This window comes from Lepidochelys olivacea, assembly GCF_965140295.1.
Source record: "Lepidochelys olivacea isolate rLepOli2 genome assembly, chromosome: 4".
Taxonomy (NCBI): domain Eukaryota; kingdom Metazoa; phylum Chordata; order Testudines; family Cheloniidae; genus Lepidochelys; species Lepidochelys olivacea.
The window spans coordinates 141,888,960-141,904,733 of record NC_140414.1 but is presented as its reverse complement, the minus strand read 5'-3'; the positions used below and the strand labels follow the sequence as shown (position 1 = coordinate 141,904,733).

Below are 15,774 nucleotides of genomic sequence, written 5' to 3'. Positions count from 1 at the left end.
ATGTCCAACCCAAATTAGCAACCCGAGCCCTAATGTTGCTTTGGGTTTTTTTGAAGAGCTCTATCACCTCCATGCACTGGAGTGGGAACAAAAAGATTTAGAAGGGGGATAATTCTGGGGTCAAGGACTTCCCCCCTGCTCACCCCAAGAAAAGCCACTCTGATTTGGCCAAGTTATAAGCCACTGAAAATTGCCTTTTGCACATGTTGTGCTCTTGTGAATAGCTCTTGCTTGCTCTTCCAGGTGTGCCAGAAGGCTGGTGAGATCTCACTACTCAAGCAACAACTGAAGGATTCCCAAGCTGACGTCTCTCAGAAACTGAACGAGATAGTGGGGCTGCGGACTCAGCTCAAAGAAGGTAAGAACTTCCTGAGAGAGAAGGAGGAGCAGATCACCACCCTGAAAGACTCCTACAGCTCCAAGACTGTCAACCTGGAGATCTGCGAGAATGAGCTGCAGAGAAAGATGAATGAGGTGCAGATGCTAAGGGAAAAACTCAACCACTGTGAGCTGGAGGTCTCTGGCCTGAAGCAGACGCTGGCCAGCATGGGGCACCATGGCCATTTCAGTGCAGAGCTCACCGAGAAACTAAGGGACCCCTTGGCCTGTGAGAGCGATGAGGCCAAGATGAAGCGCCAGAACGAGGACCGTGTCATTGCCCTGAAGAAGGAGGTGGAGCGGCTCCAGACGGAGCTGAAGCTGGAGCGCCAGCAGCTGGAGCAGCAGGGGATGGACTTTGAGGAGGAGCGGCGCACGTGGCAGGAGGAGAAGGAGAAGGTGATCAAATACCAGAAGCAGTTACAGCTGAACTACGTGGAGATGTACCAGAAGAACCAGCTCCTGGAGCACAAGGTGAATGAGATGACCACCAAGGCCACCAGCCCACCTTACGCCGAGGAGAAAAAACCATGGACTCCATCCAGGCTAGAGCGCATAGAGTCCACTGAGATCTAACACGGGACCAAGTCAATAAAAGTAATTTTTATTACTGTGCATGTACTACCTACTCCTGCCAGTGATCTTCCTAAGGATGATGTGCTTTTTCACCTGAGGTGTAAATGCACCAAACCCCCCACCCTTTCTCTCTTCCTCAGTGCTCTGTAAGTAAACTAACCGTGGGTGTACATTGTTATACTATTGATGATGCTACATCAGTTTCTCCTGGTACAGCTAGGAAGGGCCCAGTGGCCCTTTTGGAATCTGCCGTGACTGTTACTTCTCTATATGCTGCCATCCCTTCCACCATCATCAACTCCCCTGCCCTGTCCATTTGTTCCTCCCCCCCGCCCCTCCCTGTCAGTTCATGCAGCAAAACAGTGCAAAGTGACAGGGTTTTTCAGGGCATTTTAGCCACATTGGCTAACAGAGCAAAGCTCTTGGGATCAGAAGAACCGTGCAGTTCAGCACATCACGGTATCCTATCTCCATGATACTTGTTTGACAGCCTAATCCAATGAAGTCAGTAGGAGGCTTGCCATTGACTTCAGTGAAACCAGGCTTTGACCCTATTCCAATAGGTCTCTATAGCAAGTACATTGCTAACAATTGCCAAGGTCCATGATGTCACTAGGGGTTAGAATAAGCCAGTTGAGGTACAATGAGCCGACACCAACCGCTGCCCAAAATGACCCGAGAGTTGCGTTTGAGGTTCCGAATACATGCTGTGCTTTCGCTTTGCTATTTACATTCCCGTCCCCTTCCACTTCTTGACAATGACCAGGACTAGAAGCAGAAATGGCAAATTGTAGCAAACCCCACTGTTTTTCCTGTATTTCTGGCCTGGCCAAGATAAGGAATCCCCAGTGATTCAGGCAGCAATTCCCAGTCCTCAGGAGAGATCCCAGAGGAAAGAACTTGGAGTAAGCTTCAGAGAAGCATTCAAACTCCTTCCATGTTTGTCCAAACCAGAAATTAACGCGTGGGGGATGCCAAGTGGTGACACTATCCCATTCCCAAAGAAAGGTGCCAGGGTTGCATTTCCTCTTGCCGTTGTTCCCTGTCGAGGTGGCCTAGTTACAAAAGGGCCTCAGGAAACCACCCACACATTTGCAGACTCTGCTCTGCTAGTGAACAAGCATCAGCACCATGTATAGATGTGGCAGGAGTTAAGACCCTCGCATAGAAAGTTAGGCCCCAGTTCAACAAAGGCCTCAGCTAGGCATGTGCTTAAGAACCATACTGAGTCGGAGCCGCAGGAAAATCCTAGGGGCCCAGTTCTGCCTGCAGATGCAGGTGCACAATCGCCAAGTCTCACACCTGGACCCAAGGGCAGCATTCAGCCATAAATGGGCCTGATTCTGTCTCCTACTAAGGATGTGTCACACCCTTCCGGAAGTGTAAAGGGGTCTTCAAATGGGACTCAGTTGGAAGCAGTGGTGTGCGGGAGACTCAGTGTAACTCAGGAGGAGGCCCGGTGTCCTTTCCAGAGGCAGAGCTAGAAGGAACAAAGGGTGTAGAATGAGCAGCGACGCAAAGCCCTACACGGTGATTTCAGTGAGCGTTCAGGCCCAAGCGTGTACTGAGCGAGAAAGGCAGGATGAGAGGCTCAGCACTGGGAAAAGAGCAGCCGAGAAAAGCATGGAAGTTGCTTATTTTCCATATGTCCCCTTAGCTGAGCTCTCACTACGAGCTGGTGGCTCACAATTCCTCGGGGGGGGGGTTGAACTTTGGTTGGGATTTAGAACATCTTGGGGGAAGCCCAGCAGTCAGCAAGCAGGGCTCACTAGAGAATGGAGAAACTGACCAGTTCTCAGGGAGTTTGTCTGTTGTTTTCCCAGCTGACTTTGCCCTTTGAGCACGCGCCAGCAGGGACCAGCATGGGCTACGGGTGGTGCTGGTGGATGACAATGGTCGTTGTTGCTGTACAAGTGAAGGCATCTAGCGGGATGACCTGTCGCAGCCTGTCCTGGGAAACAGCAATTGATCTTGAGGGCTCCTCAGTTTTCCCCCTGCTGCTCTTGTGCTAGGGGAGGCAAAGAAAATATATGGCATCAGTCCAGCAAAAACTAAAGCAAATACCTGTGAAACTGGCCATCCCAGAGACGAACCCAAGCCAGCTGTCTCAGAAACGGCCTTGGATTGATGGCCAAATGGCACTGTCCTGATCTTGGTGTGGGCTATGTAGGACAAGGAGTGGGCCTGGCTCTTGGAGATGGGGTTCACATACTGAATATACCGGGTGGGCCTGATGCAAAGCCCAGTAGAAAGAGTCTCATTGACTTAACAGGCTTTGGATGAGGCCCTAAATCAGTTTCTGCTCCGTTGAAGTCAATGGAATGACTCCAGTATAACATCCTTGTGAGAGAGGAGTCAGGCTCTGACCATGTTCCCTGTAGCCCAGTTATGGGAGCGGAAGCACTTACAGTAGGAGGGAGATTGACGTCAGTGGGAGCAAGATCAGTGGCAAAGCTCCCAGTCATATGAAGAGGAGCAACCTTAGCCACCGTCATCTCTGTCTACAGAGCCAGGACGGTGCGGGAGGGGGCATTGCTTCCCAGCCACCATCCGTCGACAAGGGCTTCAGCAGGGCACATTATTGCATTCCAGTCTTAGCAATGGACGAGACCTGGCATTAGCATTGCAAGCTTGATTTCTCGCTGAGCTGCCCATTTTTAGTGGTGCAATTGTGTCCCTGCTCAGGTTTCCAGGTGCCAGTCGTTAATCCACCCCAGCCAGGCAGCAGAGTTGGCCATAATAAGTGCTGCTTGAGGGTGCACAGGGCTGAGGCTGTGTGCATAGAGCAGCATGCAGACACCAGCGAATAGGGCTCGGCTAGAACATTGGACCTGGCACCGTTTCCAGGCCAGGGCGTTTTCCCTCCCCGGTGCCTGCAGTTACAGTTCCTGGAGAGCTGCAGCCTGGCTTTCGGCAGCAGGCAGTGCAATTCCACAGGCAAACGTTCTGTGCACCTGCAGTGGGGCGTGTCTAATATGCATGTTGGCCTGTTGGAACCATACCTGGGCCACATGGGTCTGCAAATGCCTAGTTTGTGTGCGAAGGCTGAATTAAGCGTGTACGAAATTAGGCCCTATTTCTGTCCTTTTAAATTAGCTAGGCCAGTTCCTCAGCTGGCGTAAAGCAGAGTAACTCCCTTGACTTGAATGGAGCTGGCCACCTGCCTACCCTGTGAGGGCTGGATCCTGCAAAGTGCTGAGCACCCTGAGTCCCCATCAGTCAGCGTGACGGGCTGAGTGCCCTAAACCTTCAGAGTTAGGCTTCTTCATGAGTTAAGCGATGGGGGGGGTGGGGTGTCTGATTTCTGTTTGTGTGAGCTGGGGCAAGCCACCTTGCTATGCCTCAGTTTTCCCATGAATTGAACCAGGATAACCATCCTTCCCTACCTTGCAGGGATGAATTTATTCCTGTCCCCAAAGAGCTCTGAGCTCCTTGGATGGAAGGGAAAAGGGCTGAGCAACTACAAATATTTTTAATAGATTTCAGACCAACCTTACATGTCATTTTTCAGGCCATCATTTAACAAGACGATGTTTAGGGGAACAGGATCCACACTCCGAATGGGATGAGCCCCAGGACCTGTTACAGCTCCTCCATTACTAGGGGTGAAATTCTGGTTCAAATGAAGTTGATGGCAAAACTCCCACTGAATTCAGTGGTGCCAGGAGTTCCCCCTATCATTCTAAAGGGCCCCAATCAGCCTTTGAGAATGTTCACACCCCTGATGTTAACCTGTGTTAGCATCAGCTAGCAGTTCACATTGTTGCCGTCTACCCACTCAATACATACCTGAGATTCCTACTGATGCCTAACAAGTGCAGAACAGACCCTGATTGCAGATTTACGTGTTCTGCAGGAACATTCCCTAAATAAAGAGTGATCTAATCAGATCAATAGTACACTTCCTGAAAGCTCCTTCAGGGTATGTCTACACAGCAAAGAAAAACCCGCGGCTAGCCCATGCCAGCTGACTCAGGCTTCGGGGTGGGAGCTTGGGCTGTGGGGCTGTTTCAGTGCTGTGTAGAATTCCGGGCTTGGGGTGCAGCCTGGGCTCTAGGACCCTGTGAGGGTCCCAGAAGTCTATACAGCAATGAAACAGCCGAGTCCCATGAGCCAGAGTTGGCTGGCACACTCAGAGGCGTCTAGTTGCTTTGTAGATATACCCTAGGTGTGTCCCAGAGTAGGGAGGCCAACAATCCATGCATTAAAAAGCCCCTAAATGCATATTTATCCAATGCACTGTAGCATCCCAGATCTTTGAGTAAACAGGCAGGTGGTGTGTTTTAAGACCACCCTTAATGTCCATTGTCCACCATTGATCGGGGGGGGCGGGGGGGTGAAGATTCTGGGCCAGAACCTCAGCTACTGTAAATGAGTGTCACTCCACTGAAGTCGGAGCTAGACTAGCTGAGGATCTGGCGATGTTTAAGAGACATTAAGGCTGTGATAGGAATCAGCCAGTGCAAAGGGAAATCCAAGAAAAAGCTGAACCTTGAACACTCCACCGCCCCTTACTTAACTGGCTGTTTTCTATGCAAATTAGCCAGACACTTTAACAAGCCAGACTCAGCAAAGTCACCATTTCATAGAATCATAGAATATCAGGGTTGGAAGGGACCTCAGGAGGTCATCTAGTCCAACCCCCTGCTCAAAGCAGGACCAATCTCCAACTAAATCATCCCAGCCAGGGCTCTGTCAAGCCTGACCTTAAAAACCTCAAAGGAAGGAGATTCTACCACCTCCCTAGGTAACACATTCCAGTGCTTCACCACCGTCCTAGTGAAAAATTTTTTCCTAATATCCAACCTAAACCTCCCCTACTGCAATTTGAGACCATTACTCAATGGTAGCAGATGACAGAACAAGGAGAACAGTCTAGATCCATCCTCTTTGGAACCCCCTTTCAGGTAGTTGAAAGCAGCTATCAAATCCCTCCTCATTCTTCTCTTCTGAAGACTAAATAATCCCAGTTCCCTCAGCCTCTCCTCATAAGTCATGTGTTCCAGTCCTCTAATCATCTTTGTGGCACTCTGCTGGACGCTTTCCAATTTTTCCACATCCTTCTTGTAGTGTGGGGCCCAAAACTGGACACAGTACTCCAGATGAGGCCTCACCAATGTTGAATAGAGGGGAATGATCATGTCCCTCCATCTGCTGGCAATGCCCCTACTTATACAGCCCAAAATGCCATTGGCCTTCTTGGCAACAAGGGCAAACTGACTCATATCCAGCTTCTTGTCCACTGTAACCCCTAGGTCCTTTTCTGCAGAACCACTGCCTAGCCATTTGGTCCCTGGTCTGTAGCGGTGCATGGGCTTCTTCTGGACTCTGCACTTGTCCTTGTTGAACCTCATCAGATTTCTTTTGGCCCAATCCTATAATTTGTCTAGGTTCCTCTGTATCCTATCCCTACCTTCCAGCGTAACTACCGCTCCTCCCAGTTTAGTGTCATCTGCAAACTTGCTGAGGGTGCAATCCACACCATCCTCCAGATCATTAATGAAGATGTTGAACAAAACTGGCCCCAGGACCGACCCTTGGGGCACTCTGCTTGATACCGGCTGCCAACTAGACATGGAGCCATTGATCACCACCTATTGAGCCCGATGATCTAGCCAGCTTTCTATCTACCTTATAGTCCATTCATCCAGCCCATACTTCTTTAACTTGCTGGCAAGAATACTGTGGGAGACCGTTCCAAAAGCTTTGCTAAAGTCAAGGAATAACATGTCCACTGCTTTCCCCTCATCCACAGAACCAGTTATCTCATCATAGAAGGCCACTAGATTAGTCAGGCGTGACTTTTCTGTAGGGTGATTGTGCTGCAAATTGTTCTTTGTGTATGACGCCCACCCGTGTGTTGCCATTACAAGAGGGTAGCTGAGGGCCCCCTTTTGAGGTTGCCCCCTTTTGAGGTTACTTACCCTGTGAATCCTGTAGGCAGATGTTTTGCCGAAATGCCAGCAAGTGCACAATCCCGTTCCCTTCCTTTCCCTGAGTCCCCACCAAAACTGTTGGGTGGAAAACGGATTCATTCTGCTGGACACACTGCCGATTTTAGGGACCACAGAGCCACTTAAGGACAGGAGAGGGTGTTGTGCAGAGAGTTTCCACCTTACAGGCGGAAAGTGCCTGTTCCCACCCCTCTGGTCGTGTGTCATTACCTTTCTTCCTGCAGATATGTCACCTTGGATTGGGATCTACTCAGATCTCTTGAACTACGCAGCTCTGAGCCCTCCATTCCTTTGGTGGGAGAGCCGCACCGAATACCCGAGGTGCGCTCAGAAGTTAGGCTGGTGATTCAGGAACGGGCATTCTTCCCTCCCAGGTCAGCACGGAGCTAATGCCCCAGCGAGCTGCCTGAGGTGCCTCTTGCTGGTGGGTTGCCAAGCAGAAGGTTCTGATCCTTAACGACTCCATTGAAGTCAGTAGGGCAGATCTTTGGCTGATGTGCATCCGCATAACTTCCTTGCCGCAGAGCTCCGGACGTACATTAGCTGCAGGTTTGGCTCAAATGAGTTACACTCGTGTAAGGGAGGGAAGAATGGGATCCTTTATTTCTTTATGTGTTTGTTTTTCTTCCATGATTTTGCTTTTATTGCTTTAAGACGTCACACCTGCGTTGCTTTGGCTTGTCTCCAGAGCAGCAGGTGTGTAATGGCCATACGGGAAAGGATTAGAGATTAAAACTGCGCACCTAGCTATGCCCAGTACTGCTTAGCCTCCACCAATCTACTGACTGGCGATCAACCGCATCGCTGCAAACAGACAAGCAAACAATATCGTTGCTAGCGTAAAACTGTAGGAAAATCACTGACGGTTTTTTGTGTGAAGTGCTTATTAACGGAAATAGGAACCGAATCATATACTATATGCTGCTAAATTATACAGAGACAAGTGTACTTGGATGTAAATAATGGTCTAGTTCTGTATATATGATTATTAAACAAAACAAAAAAAGAAACTTCTGTAACTTCTATGTGGGTGACTGTAGGAGCAGAAATCATTTTCAAGAGCTAAGTTCTGGACTACAGGCCTCATCCGACAAGGTGCTCAGCATCCTCAAGCCCCCATTGACTCCAATAGGAATGGGGGGTGTTCTCCATCTCCCTGGATTGGGCCCTTGCTCTCCTGCTTATCTCTGTGTTCCTTCTACCCATTGATAGTCCTGTGGAGAACCTGAGATGTTGACGTCCTGTTGTTGCTTTGGTGCGTACCTTCCACAAAGCCCACCTAGACAAGGCCATTAAGCTCCCTCCATTCTTCTTCTGAGGCTTGGATGCCCAGAAGAAATGCCCAGAGAGGGACAGCCTTTGTAAGATGCCCTGAGATCTCCATCTGAAAGGGGTAAGAAAAATATAATGTGCTGCCTGAGAGAGCCCTATTTTGAAAGTGCTATGGGAGAACAAAGGGAACAGCCTTTCCCCCCCTACCCCCTTGTGCCCCTCGCCTCATAGGAGAGAACTTATTAAATGTCCCTCACAAAGAATAAACTTCCTGGAGGTAGTGATGTCTCACCGACTGATGCGGGGCTCAAGGCCACAGCGGGCCACGGTTTGGCACAAGGGGCATGCTAATGTGCTCTGCAGTGATCAGGCTAATGTGTGTGAACTACTGCCCACTGCTGGATGGAATTGGCACTGCGTTATAGGACCTATGCTGTTCGCACCCGGTGGCAATAGGCCATTAGCTCAAGTAGTGAGGAACCGAGCTGCTGGGGCAGGTTTCAGCAGCCAGGATGTGCAGCACAGTGACAGCAGTGAAGGCCTGGTTGGCCCCACATTTGATACAGTGCGAAGAATTCTCCTGTTTTTACCCCTGTAGCCTAAGACACAAAATCCACACACATGACCACTTCTGCCCCACCAGGACATTTGCCCTCAAGGCCCTTCTCCAAACACCATGGAAGTTGCCCCAGCACATTGCCTGGGACCACCGTGCAAGCGCCCCTGAGAGATGTCGCACCTACGAGCCATCGCTCCATTTCCCCTTCCCTTTGGAACTCCTAGCAACTGGCTCGGCAAGCCAGCGGGAGTCAGCCCCTGGCAGGGTGAATCTCAGTGCCTACTATACGGGGGATCGCAGAAAGGCCTGGATCTTCCACTATTAAGGAACTATTGCCCTTCTTTTCGTAGGAACCATCTTCTGTTAGTAATCAGCTGCCTTTGGCAGCTCCTTTGCCATGAAATTATTAGCAGGATCTGCCCTGTCATCCCCATCTGTGTTTAGAGCTTGACCTATGCTAGCTACAGCCAATTCAGGATTGCCTCTCTGGGAGCTGTGCTTGTCACCTGTTTTCCAGCACAACTATTGATCCCCATGATTTCCCGGTCCAGTGTGTGCAGATATTTCTTGGAACAACTTGTGCTAGCCAATAACATGCTCCGAACTCGCTCCCAAGTAATGTAGTTCTCATGCTCTGCCTATATTTGCCTAGCATGCGCCATTGTCACATGGCTTGTCAGTGCATTAGGTGGGGGCTCAAACAGTGTTACAACTGCAGCCAGCTGGCTGCAACCGTGCTGGAAAACCGTTCCAAACCGAGCAGCAAGCCACAGTGCAATGCCTCATACACACCGCAGAGCAGCAAGTGGGGGAGGGATCCCTTAGAACTTCGTTTGCCAGATGTTACATATGTACACAGCTGTTGCCACCTCCCCCTCCCCCACAGGTCCCACAGATCACTCTTGATCTGAGTGGAAAGGGAAACAATGACAGTCATGACTACTGCAATGTGGGAACTATTAGCAAACGCCAGCTTGTTAATGGAGACCTCTCTTAGCAGATCAAATGGAAGACAGAGCTCCGGAGCTAAGTTAGACACAGGGTGGTCTATTGGAGACATTGGGGATATGGCTCAAATTGGTAGGTGAGTCTGTTCGTTTAGATCATAAATCCTTGAATATATTATAAAATCCATAGCTTGGCCCAGTGTCAGGCAAGGCACCTGAAGAGCAAGGATTGTACTTTTCTGGATTTGAATGGTTATTTTCTCAGAAGAAATCAATCTTGGCTTTCCCTTACAAAGATATTTAATTGTCGAGCAAGATTTAGCTGTAGCTGTTTCCTGCTCCAGATACTGTCAGGCAGAGCCATCCATTCTGATGGGGCCTTTAGATGCTCCTAATGTCAGACCATGCGTATAAGAAGCCCATAGCTTTCTTCCCTTGGAGCCAGGACTATGACATTTGGATGAGGGATGGGCCCAAGCTACAGAGTTTGACTTGAGATTGGAGTTTCCCCAGAGTTTGTGTAATACATTGGCCCAAGCCCTGGTTCAGACTCCATCTGAGTAAGTGGGAGTCTTTCCATTGCCTTCCCTGGGCTGTGATTCAGATTTCTGTGAATCAGAATCCCCTAGTATGCATGATCATGTCTCCCTCTAGGGGCTGGCCCCTGCAACTATAACAGCTTTCTGCTTCTTGACAGAAGGAGTCCTTTAACTCAGGCGGGAGGGCTTGTGTTTATGGCATTGAAGGTACCAGTTTGATCCCCACTGGCAACCATTGTGTCCATACTTTTACAGCCATAGTTTGCTATATTCAGATCCAAACAGAGACCGGGGCAGCTCTGAATTTTGGACTGGGATCCAAACTTGGTCAGAATCCAAGTATGGGCAGGTTGGATCCAGAGTATCATTTTGAGCCCATCTCTTAGGAAGACACTGTATTTCTCTAGTCTATTGGGATGGCACCTTGGCTCCTTTTGGATGACTGGAGGAACAAAACCACATGGGCAGATCTACCCCACTGGTGCAAAATGCCACACCCTAGTAGTGTGCTGAGCAAACCAAATGCCTATGCAGTTTCTTACCATGTGATGACAGAGTCAGGTTCTGAGCTGGAACCTCTGAAGGGTGTTTTCATTTGCACTTCCTCAGATCTTCTCTAAGTCTGACATTTGCTCTTCTAAAAGCGGTGAACCGGGAGCACCCAGGCATGTGGGACCCTGACAGGTGACCTGCCAGGAGTGTGTCCAACCTGCCTTTGCATTTACATTGGGTTTTTTAAATCAAAACTAAATTTCCATGGCTTATTTGCTTGTCTCTGTCTTGTGTCTGTTCCTTTACAGCAACAGTGAGCCAGATCCTCAGCTGCTGGCAGTCCACATAGCTCTCTTGACTTTGGTGGAGAGATGCCAACTTAGGCCAGCTGAGGATCTGGCCTAACGTTGTCTGGGTTCACCAGCAATAAAAACCCCACAGCTGAACAGGTTGGAGCCTGGCCCTGCCGATGGTAGGGGTTGGGTTAGCTGCGGGCGGCTTCTTTGGAATCCGCATAGACCTGCAGGCAGCACTTGGGACAGCCCGACTGTAAATGTAAGTCCTGATCTTCTGCAGCTAAGTCCTGACCTTGTGCGTTTTGTTTCTTACTCACTATCTGCTCTTACTGTGAATTCAAACCAGAAGTTAAACTGTTCCCCTGTGTTCCGCGTTGACTTTTGATGGGTTTCTCTGAACTCCGTCTAGCAAGACTTGAAAAAAACATCCACGAAAACATATACTTTCAAAAGAATAAGTTTTAATTAAAACAAACCTAAGTGTGGCTCATGTCCACATTCAGACACCGTCACATTAACTGTGCCTCTGGTAAATGTGTTTAAAGAAAAGAAATTAAAACAAAACAAAACAAAAAACCCTGGACTTTTTGTACAGCAAAGATGTATCCATTTAGAAACCTATTGTTAAACCTCCAGCACATTTCACAATCGACTAGTCTATTGTACATCCCCATCGGGTTATAATGTTGTGAAGAGTCACTGCCTTTTGGATTTTCTACAGTGTACATATATATATATGTCCATATAGAGATAGGTGTGTATATATATATGTAAAGATCTATATGTATACGTATCTCTAGCTATCTCTCTAGATCAATATCTGACTGTGAGGGGGTTTTATTCCAGCAAAATAAAATGGAGAAAGGCTCCTTTTAAGAACCTGCACTTCTGGCTGGTCTATATTTTCTTAGATGGAAAGGGGCAGTGGGAGCGAATGGACAGACGCACTCAGCGTTCAGACCTCGGCAGCTGTGTCTGAGGTGGGAGAAGGTCGCACAGGTTTTAAAAACAAACCACAGAAGAAAGAAACTCTCGCCTCAGCTCGCTCTGAGCTTGGGGCAGTCTGGGTTTTGCTGGCTTTCATTCAATGAATGGATTTGTCACAGTAATAGAAGGGGGCCTTCATGCACTGGGTGGGAGAGTATATTATTAACCATTTGGTTACTGGAGAGTCCTTAAGGCACCCAATTCCCATTGAAAGCGGAGCCCCTATCTCCCATTTGTGTCTGTGCATCCCGCCACCCCATCCTTCCCTGATTGACAGATAGGGGCACTGTAGCTCACGAAAGCTTATGCTCAAATAAATTGGTTAGTCTCTAAGGTGCCACAAGTCCTCCTTTTCTTTTTGCGAATACAGACTAACACGGCTGCTACTCTGAAACCTGTAGCAAGGAGGAGGCTCATCCAGGCCAGGTTGAGCTAATCCTAATCAGCCCTAGCTCCAGCTTCTGCCCCAGTTGGCATGTCTGATGTGGGCCACCATCCTTGTTCCTCAGGCTGACCACCCCTCCAGGAGGGAAGGCTGCTGGTAATATCTCAGCAGAGTGGTTAAGGAAAAAAGGGGACAGGTAGTGAGGGGCCAAAGTCACTGGATTTGACACCAAGGGATTAACAAAGTGATCATTGTTCCTCTGTTCTGCCTGAGAGCCTGAGAGTGGAGCTGCGAGCACTGGGAGGGTCCTGGAATGTTTGTTCTGGAGAGGTTCCTGCCTGCTATTTACTTCAATAGGGTTATTTATTGCCTTCTCCATTCCTTTCCCACCTTTGCTACACTCCAGCCAGGCTTCAAGAGAGGCCCTACGCCTTTAGTGCATGTTTCTGTCTGACAGCTGTAACACACAACCTCCTGCGATCACTTCCCTTGGGGAGAAAGGACCCCCACCCCCTTTTATGGCTGCAGGTGGGCACAGGGCCAGGCCTGCGTGGATCCAACTGAAGGATCGAGACCTTAATGAGATTCCCTGCTGTCTGTGTGAGGGAGGGAAGGAGGGAGAACAACTGTAAAGGTAAATGCAATGGTAAAACCCCCAATTTTGCCCAGCAGACCAAAGGGCAGAAGTTGGACCTGAACTTGCTTGTAACTCTTGAGTAAAATTGACTAGGTCTTCAACTGATGGGATTCCGTCAGTAGAACAGCAGGAGGGGAGAAGTGGGGAGGGAAGGGTGAGGGGGTCAGATGAACGGGCTGCTCAACTTGCCACCATCAGTTTGCTGCCCGATTGCCTGATGCCCCACCTGTTCTGTTCAGGTTTTGAGGAGGTGATTTTCGATCCCCCGAATGTCTTTGAAAATTCCCCCCTCTCCCTCACAGCTGCCAGAAGTCTTGTTTTGCTCAGATTGGGCTGGAGGGAGCCCAGTGCTAGAACACAGAGTGAACGCTGGTTGTTCCAGCGGCAGACTAGAAACTCCAGGATGCAGCTTGTCGTGTCGGTGTCCCGGCCGCTGCCTTACACTGTCCTAGCTGCGCCAGCTCCGGAAACGTGGGCTCGTGAGCATACGATGAATAATGACTCGCTGGGAGAGGCTGGGTTACGGTAAGGAATAAGTCACTGAAGCCGACAGGTTCTTGCACTCCGGTTACTGCTGTGGTTCAGCCATGACACTCAGGCAAGAACTTCCAAATCCCAATACACGGAGATGAGCAAGAGGGACGAGGGGTTTCCCAGAGTCGCCTGGAGGGGCCATCAAATATTCTTGCTCTACCCATGGTGCTAGCAGAGGGTTCTCTGGCCTCAGCCCACTTGCCACCATCACTATCTGGGTAATCAACATGGCAACATGAAGAGGTATCGGTATTGCAACCATCTTGCTCTTCCTCTACTGCTAAATGGAGGGTGGATCCTGACTAGATCCCAAGTAGGTGGGAGAGGGATCCCTGTACAGAAAAGGTTGAGTACCACCGAGCTTCTTTTGGTTATAAGAACTGCTCAACTGTGTGTCATAAGCCCAATACTGCTGACGGGGACCCTCTATTAGCTCAAGTGGTAGGGGCCTGTGCTCACTGAGCTGGAGGAGCTGGGGTCTGTCCCCAGTGTTGCCTTGGAGTTCTGCATGCTGGGGTTTGCAGCATCATGAAAATGCAGAGTCCCAGGTAGGCACAGTGTTTACAGCATGAAGCAACACACACGTAAATGAATGGGGTGCATCAAACAAAGCAATTAGAAAAAATGGGGGGTGCAGAGCACAAGACTGGGGGCCAGGAATCCTTGAATTCTAACACTGACTCCAACACACAGGGAAGGGGAGCACAGGATTGGGGGCTGGAACAGAGAGGGTCAGAGGGATGGGGAGCACAGGCTGGGGGGGTTGGATCTCTGAGGGTTGGGGGAGGAGCACAGGATGGGGGGGTGGATCAGTGAGGGTCGGGGGGAGGAGCACAGGTTGGAGGGGTGGATCAGTGAGGGTCAGGGGGAGGAGCACAGGTTGGGGGGGTTGGATTGGTGAGGGTCAGGGGAGGAGCACAGGTAAGGGGGTTGGATCAGTGAGGGTCAGGGAGAGGAGCACAGGCCGGGGGGTTGGATCGGTGAGGGTCAGGGAGAGGAGCACAGGTCGGGGGGTTGGATCAGTGAGGGTCAGTGGGAGGAACACAGGTTGAGGGTTCGGATTGGTGAGCGTCGGGAAGATGGGGGGGTGGATCCGTGAGGGTCAGGGAGGAGCACAGGATGGGGGAGGTTGGATCTGTGCGGGTCGGGGAGGAGCACAGGATGGGGGGGTGGATTGGTAAAGGTCAGGGGAGGTTGGGGAGCACAGGTGGGGGGGTCAGATCAGTGAGGGTCGGGAGGATGGGAGGGTGGATCGGTGAAAGTCAGGGGAAGTTGGGGAGCACAGGCCTGGGGGCTGGATTGGAGAGGGTCGGCAGGACAGGGAGCACAGGCCATGGGGGGCCTGATCGGGGAGGGTCACAGTTCTCCCTGAAATGAATTTGAAATGTTGGTCCGTTTGCCCGCCCTGTGTTGTGGAACACAACTGGGGAAATCTCACACACACAAGAAGCTGGGATTCACACCCCCTGCACAGGCACATCTCCAGCCTGCGCTACAGGAGAACTCCCCTATAACAGCAATAGTAGATCCTTTATCTTGCCTGTGGCCTGGCACACTCATTCAGCGACACAAAGCTGGTTCATTACAACACACACACAAGAGCAGCTCTGATCCCCCGATACCCGTACACCTGCTGGGACATCACACTGTACGTGAACGGGTGACATGTAGCACTGAATTCCCAGCGACCCGAGCACCTCTGCCATCTTCCAGCCGGTCACGTTACAGCTGCTCCCTACCATAGTTATTTCACATGGCAGCAGCTCTGCTCAATATCCCCTTCTGCCCCACTGCCCAGGGGGCTCCTGCCGAGCTGACTGTACACTGGGAACGGTCAGGCCTGACGTTGCCATTTCTATTTAAAGCCCCGAAGTCCCTGGCGCGGTCTGACTGCCTCAGACCCAGCATGAGCCGCCGTTAGACGTTTCCTCCTGACCTTGCCGCTGGCCGAGGCAACAGCTGCACCAGGCTAATGCGGCCTGTCCTAGCCCCAGAAAAGGCAACACATCTGTCTGGAGCAGCTGGTTTCCCCTGGGGCAGTAGTTGGTGCATGTTATGACTATCAGATGTATGTCCAGGTCTCCCCCATCGCTGCAAATTAATATACCCTGTGATCAGTGACTTATACTAGCCACACATCAATGAAGCAACATTACCTGGGAGTTTTCATAACATTTTTGACCTCATACGGTGGCGGAATGACGTGACACACTGTGTA

General features: G+C 50.2%; 1 protein-coding gene across 6 annotated transcripts in view; it reads left to right on the top strand.

Annotated features, from left to right (window-relative positions):
* LZTS3 (leucine zipper tumor suppressor family member 3) overlaps positions 1-11,891 on the top strand; it is a 136,677-nt gene extending 124,786 nt beyond the window's left edge. For all 6 annotated transcript variants that reach the window (XM_084627479.1, XM_084627475.1, XM_084627477.1 and 3 more), the window contains one exon: positions 244-11,891. In XM_084627479.1, the coding sequence (XP_084483605.1) occupies positions 244-954 (711 nt within the window). In that variant the 3' untranslated portion in view covers positions 955-11,891. The remainder of the gene's footprint in view (positions 1-243) is intronic.
* The last annotated feature ends 3,883 nt before the right edge of the window (positions 11,892-15,774 follow it).